At 32.9% G+C, this 7,318-nt stretch overlaps 1 protein-coding gene across 1 annotated transcript in view; it reads right to left on the bottom strand.

Moving 5' to 3' along the window:
* Positions 1-3,608: 3,608 nt before the first annotated feature.
* LOC117179874 overlaps positions 3,609-7,318 on the bottom strand; it is a 106,793-nt gene continuing 103,083 nt past the window's right edge. The window contains exon 9 of the mRNA XM_033372049.1: positions 3,609-3,986. Within this exon, the coding sequence (XP_033227940.1) occupies positions 3,609-3,986 (378 nt within the window). The remainder of the gene's footprint in view (positions 3,987-7,318) is intronic.

Raw genomic sequence — 7,318 nt, 5'->3', positions numbered from 1 at the left:
GAGAAAGTTGGCCCGACTATGGCCCAATGGAAAATTCGCACGTGGGCTCGGAGGAGCCAAACATTGACTGGTTTATAGCCTAAAAAGTATCCCGGCTTGTCAACAAATGCCGAGGTACTTGCAGGAAATATATAGAAGGCGGTCGTGTTTGGTTCACTTCGTTTCCGTAGATGGCACAATTCTTCTATCAAACCGTCGTCGTAAGTCCGTCGCAGACTTTAACCTCCTTTCTGAGGTTGTGAGACGTGGTCACAGGTGAAAAGTTACAGCGATTTTATTGAAATTTAACATTATAATTTGATGCCTCACTTATAAATCTCAGGTGAAAGAAGCAGAGATGGAAAAATTCTGCCAACAGCTTTGCGTGCCAACACGGTGTGATTTCTTCCTTAGTATACTGCAGCTCTATTTTACGTCAAGAATTTTCCAGTGATAGTTCCACAAAGTTTCATGAGCACGCTGTCTTTTAACCACCAGTTAGAATATTCCACGAGTCGGTTCTATTTTGTAGCCCACGAGTAACTGTATTAACATCTGTAACTCCAGGACCTTTAAAACTAGTCTCGTTAGCGTTTCCATCAATCCAACTATCAGCTTCATATTCTCCAGAATCAAATCCATTTTCAAGTTTGGTCCCAGAAGTTTCCATTAAAACCCCTGATTCTGCTACTTTTGTCACTTTCTCTGCACGCATTTTCATTTTAGAGTCATCAAAAACCAGACGCTAAATCAACACCTACTGACGTTTATTTCTTAAGATCCTGCCTTTCTCACTCTCTCCTAGTATTGGGATTTCCAGCTCCAAAAATCTCAATGGCAAATTGCCAATTTCCTACTACAAAGGGAAGTCAGAGCTTTTGAAGAAAATTAAATCACGAGATCGCCTCTGGTGGATGTTACGAATTTAAAAATTTGATCGACTAAAATATTTAAGACAGGAGTAGACGTTTACTCTGCAAAAATGTATGAAACAAAATCTTAAGAAAATTCAATGTGATACATAAGAAGGAGCATTAACAACAATGAATTCCGTCAAAGATAAAGACATGGAAATCTCGAGCGGGCTAATTCAAAATCCGAAAATGTAAAATACAAGACACCTTACAGCCTGCGAAACATGGAACGCATTACAACTATTTTTAATGCAAATTTAAGTGCAAGGTATAACCACGAAATATTCTTTATACTTTAAATTTTATTATTTTTTAATTTAGATATTGTTTTGCCTATTTTTCCGACAGATGAAATGAAATTAGTCGACCGCGCTCGATAAATATTGAAATAGTTCAATTTGCCTTTAAGAAACTCTGATTATCAGTAATTGAGTAAGATACGAAGCTTCAATTAAAGGTCCTAGATGCTATGAGCAAAGCTGCTGAAAGCCAACACAAAATAAAAATTCAGATTGTTGATTTGTTCTCGGTATGCGTGTAACTGTATACAGTGCTTCATCTATTTCGTAATCTAAAAAATGTTCGACTATTGCTTTTGGAAAGCAAACAAGAGAATTTTATATCACAATGTACCTTCCTTAAAAGACAGAAACAAGAGTCTCCATTTTATCTTCAAGCTCTCGAAAGCTATTGCACAAAGGAGTAAGATAAAATGAAAAATAAACAATTTTCATATTGGACGTTTAAAAATTTTTGATTTTCTCCATAAGCTGGCCTCAAACAGAAGAAATATCGATCTGATACATCGAAAGAGGCTGAAAGGAAGAAGCTCGTTCTAGAATGAGAAAAACTCCCTTGAGTCACAATCACTAATGTCGATCCGATACCCTGAAGAAATCTGACAATGAAATTTCAAGAAAATAGGTGCAGGTTCAGAATGCTTCTCTTGTCGCGAAAAAAAAGAAAATTTGAAGAATCTTTTATAAACGCGTCCGCTGTTTATTATAATATTTAATCATTTTTCGCATTTATCACGAGAATTCTGAAAATTTAAAGCAACCTAAAGTCTATTTTTCTTTTTCAATAGACACACACACACGTATATATCCATTGTATATATTAGGTGCGGTAACATTTGCCTGCATCATGTTAACCTCAGCGGTAGGTCAAATTCCGTCAAGTCAAAGTGCACGGCATGTAACATTGCTAGAAGTTAAGTTTGTGGCAAATACCAGTGGCAGCGACTCGCATCCGCGACATCTTCTATTCGAAAATATTTTAAGTCTACCAAAAATTGGCATAATTGTGAAGAGCCACATACGCGGGAAGTTGTCAGCACCTCTCATTCAGAAAAATTTGAAGTCTGAAAAAAGCTGGTAATATTTCCGGAGATCACATTTATGGCAAGCAACGTTTACAACATGTCACAATCGCGCTAAGTCATATTGCGGCAACTTTTCATTTCGAACATTTCGAAATCCACAACAAATTAGGAAATATTCAGCAATTGACATTTTAGGCAAATCACATAGCTTGGCATCATATAGAGTACAGCAATACATTGAGGACGGTCATGAATGCAAAGGAGCTTGCATAGTGGTTATCTTATAAAAAGAAAATTCAGAGGGAGAGAGAGAGAACATATACATGCTTTGCTTAGAGTAGGAATAGTGGGGATACCTAAGAGGAATTTTTAGAACAATTGTGAATTGCGTGAGAGAGAGAGAGAGAGAGACAAGTGGACAGAGACTTCCATTCGTACGTTCAGTCGCTTTTTTTTAAAAGTCACTTCCGTTCCAAAAGAAGTTTCACTTTACAAATTTAAAGTTTACAAAAAATGAGGACAAAATAGTGGTTCGACCTACTGAAAATGTAAATTGCTGCAAATTTGACTGATCGCATATGTGACTTGTCGCACTTTTGCCAATTTTTCTCGTATTATACATTTTTCGAATGACCGACGTCGCAGTGCGATTGGCCCCTAAAAGCTATCTCTTATAAAATTGGTTACTTCAGAGATTTAAAACTGTAACGTCTGATAGAGTCAACCATGTTGTAAAGCTAACAGTATTTGCATCTAATTTTGTTACGCCGCGCACCGTCTGACAACTGAAAAAAGTCACAACGTGTTCTCTTAAAATACACCAGTAAAATCTTACTGATTACCATTAAAATCTACTTGACTGATATGGACAAAGTTGCGCCCCTAGTAATCAGTGAGATTTCACTGGTTCACTCAGTGCAATCCTATCACTGCTTCTCGTCAGTATGGTCCACATCAGTATGGTTCACACAGCATGCTAACTTTTTAAACACAGCATTTTACTGTAATATATTTTGGCTTACTGGTGTACTTCAATAACTGGTTTGGTTCACGTACTAAATGATTCGCACAGTCAAATCGAGAAAATTACTGGTTCACTAGTGATAACTCAAAATACTGATTCACTCAATGATAATTTTACTCATTCGGCTTAAGAGAGTGGAGAAACTGTCCCTGGGATATTTGATAATTTTCGTATAGGAAAAATGTTGACAATATTTTGTTTTTTCTCGATAGCTTCAGAATTTTCATAACTACCAGCTATGTTTATGAAAAACCATTTGACTACTCATTTCGAATTTCGGGACGACGGGACACTTCGTTACTTGAAATAAGCAGTTATTTATAAATATTTATCTTTAATTTCTTTAAAAAATAGTACGTATGTGGCCTCAAAATTTATTAACATTTTTAACTTCACTTAAGTTTATAGCTTTTTGAATGCACTCTTTTATCCATAAGAAACAAACTCCAGTAATATTTGTAAAATATGGTATAACAATCATTTGCCTCATACACTGGCGATACCATTCGTAATTCTGGTTTTCAGAAACCGTTTGGTCAAAACTTCTTTTTAAGTTAAATGTGGATACCTTTTTCTCTTCCTCCTTCGAGTAGGATTTCAAAAGTCCTCGACGATAAGTATCAATTTCTATAGTTTTCTGTATGCCAAGAGATATATTTCTCAAAGTATCCTCTAGTTTCTTTTCATAAGTGTTCCTTACATCAGTTGGCGAATATGAGTGATACTCATTGAATTTGTTAATCACCTGATTGAAATTAATCATGAATTAGGGAAGAAAAGCGAATTTATGTTTTATGAGTACATTTCGGTAAATGACCAATTCAAACAAATATATAAGTCTAATCTATAAAGAAAGTAAAAATGTAGAAGTAAGCATCAACAAAAATTTTAAATAAAAATGTTTAACTGTTGAGTAGAAACAATTACGAGATACAAATTCTAAAAGTTACCATTTTAAATAAAGCCACGAAAACATCTCCACAGTTTGAAATAATGTTATAATCAAAATACAGTTACTTTAATTGATTTTTTATATTGAGCTATTAAATATTAATAGAAAACTCAAAAACTACAAATTTCAAAGTTAAACTCAAATTAGAAGTTCTGTTAAAATTAAAGTGTTCAAAAACAAAACAGCGTGGAATTCAACAAATTTCAACTTTTGTCTTTTAAATAGCGAGAGATTGAATGCGCAATTATTATTATTTTTGAGCTGGATTATTCTATAATAATAATAATAATACAATATAAATATTTAGATCGCAGCAAGAATTCTCTCGGCGTAATTTTCGAAATTCGCAGCTTGAAGCACTACATTGGCTTTTTGTGTTTTTTTCATTTAAAAACTCTACCATTATTATTACAAATTGTGTATCCTAAATAATATAAAATGTATATTCACGAGAACATGAAAGCGAACATGCCCTGTAGGGATATTTTCTATAATCGGGTTTATTTGTAAATTCAATATAATTTAACTTCGCAAAAAAAGGTGATTTTTTTTTTCATAAGAGGTCATTTACAAGCAGCATAGAAAATACATTTCCTTTTTATGTGACATGATATAGTACACAATGAAATACTTTGAAAAATGTATATGCCACAAATATTAAATGAAGTTCAACAATTTTACTTAAGGTAAGTGTGCCAGTTATTGGAAGTTTAAGGCGAATTTTGTATTTCATATGTTTGAAAAATTATATTAAACATAATGAAAGCTTAAGAAATGGGTTTTATGGAATAGAGGGTACCTTTTGAGAGGTAATTTACTTATTGCTTGTAACATATCCTTTTATATATATATATATAATTTTTATTTATATAATAATTATATAATAACTTTTATTTATATATATATATATGTAAAATACTGCCTATCTGCTGACAACCCATGCATTGACTGACACTGACACATTTACCTTAATTGAACTTTTTAAAGTAAAAAAAAACCATTGACAATTCGAAAAATATGGTTTTATCGGCCTTGGAGAAAGTACGATATATTATTTTTTTTATTTAAATAAGACTTAAACTGAGCGAAATGTCTATTTTAAAATAAAGTTAGTACGTTTTTGAAACATTAAGGTTCATAAATTTTTAAATTTAAATTCTTCGTAAGCTGCTAAGTACATGGTGCTTACATTTGAGAGAAAGAAGTACTTTCTCGCTTTTTGTTTCTAATATGTGAATATAGGTACAAAATTACCCTTCTGACATGTTGTACCATATATAATTCACTAAATAGTAGAGCCCGCTTGTAGTCCAGGCATCTCGTACGAAAAAATGTCCTTTTACTTTATGAAGTGGGTAATGCGCGTTCGTTTGTTTGTTGCTAACATGGTTTGTTAGGAGATACTGATTAAAATTGCAAGTTTCCTAGAACTGACACCCGTACATCCAGGAGGTATTTTTTTTAAAGTTCCAAGAATTGTATTTGCCCAAACTGACACGCCCAAATAAATTTAAAAACAAAATGTTCAAAACCGAAATTAAACTAAAGTCATTTCTGAACAAGTTTTAGCCAAAAAAACCTCCTATCTTCAATCGGTACTGAGTTATTGTTCTCCATAGAACCCGGATTTTTTACATTTTCTCATCATTTATGATTGAGAAAGTATTAGAATTGTCAGAAATTTGACATCACACTTTTTCAACGGATCTCCACGTTTCAAGACCCTCTGAATCCGAAAATCAGGTTTTCACGATGGCGTCTGTCTGCCTGTCTGTCCGTCCGGTCGTCCGTCCGTAAACACGATAACTCTCGTAAAAATGAACGAATCAAATTCATCTTTGGCACACTTTTTTACGTCCTAAAAGAAAGGACGAATTCGTGAACCAGCCATTTTTGATAAAAATTCAAAAAGTGAGCACAATTTGACAATTTTTAAGATCACTTTTTAAAAAAATTTAAATTCTATGTACGGATATTTATAGTATTAAAAAGAAAAAACAATTTATCCTAATGACTTTTTTCGATACAAAGAAAATTCTCAGAGTTATAGCGTTTTCAAAATTTTTTTAATCAAACGAAAATCAAAATTTGAAGCCGAAAACGCACGATATGAAAAAAAGTCAAAAGAAGAAAAATTTTTCTTTTTGAAAGCCCTACACGATTATCATTACTAATTTTTGGATTTTCTTCAAAAATCGAAAATTCAAATTTTGATTGCACAAAAAATAATGGAAAATAAAAAATTCCATTTTGTGGAAAAACTATGTAGGATATGAAAAAAGATGAATTAACAAAAATGGTTATCCCAAAAAAGATCTACAATTTCGTAAAGAATCACTTCTAAATAGGATGCGTACTTTTTGTTTTATTCGTGAAAAATAACGCTGAAAAAAATAAAATAAAAAAAATGTGTGGAAAAAGGACGAAAGTTACTAGAAAAAAATCCAATAAAACCTGTTTACAAATATCTGTCGGAAATCGAGCGCGCAGCGCGAGTGTCAGGATGAGAATGTGTACCTCAAATCCTACAGAGCTTTGAGATACTTAACCTTCGACTATACTTAGTTAAGCAGACAATTCAGAATATGAAGACGCATATAAATACTGCCATCTAAAAGAGATCTTTTTCATTAAGTTTTTTTGAAGCATTCCAAATGCAAAGAATAAATATCCGAGTGCGAAGCGCGAGGCAACCTATTATCGAGCGCGAATAGCGATATTCAACGGAACCTGTCAACTTTACAAAAATTGTTCAATACTTCAATGAAAGTATATGTAATTTGGAGCAAAACTAAAAAAAGGCAATTAACTAGACCCCAAAAGGTTACAACTTTTGACCTGACAAAGTTGAACACACTTTTGACCTATTTTCATGGCAAATTACTCGTGCTCAGTTTTTTTAAAGTACTTGGTTTCTTGATGAAGCTACGTTAGTGTTACAAGAGACAAAGTTGTAGGGCAGAAAATGGCGCATAATTAAACAAAAATCTTGTACTCTTAATACGAGGGTAGTTCAATAAGTTCTTAGAATGAAGTATAAAAACAATTTTTTTTGGGTACATTTTTTTTTATTTTTCAACATAATCTCCTTGGAGCTCTATACACTTGGTCAATCGCTTTTCAAG

This window comes from Belonocnema kinseyi, chromosome 1 (assembly GCF_010883055.1).
Source record: "Belonocnema kinseyi isolate 2016_QV_RU_SX_M_011 chromosome 1, B_treatae_v1, whole genome shotgun sequence".
Lineage (NCBI taxonomy): Eukaryota > Metazoa > Arthropoda > Insecta > Hymenoptera > Cynipidae > Belonocnema > Belonocnema kinseyi.
This window is presented reverse-complemented; position numbering and strand designations above follow the sequence as displayed.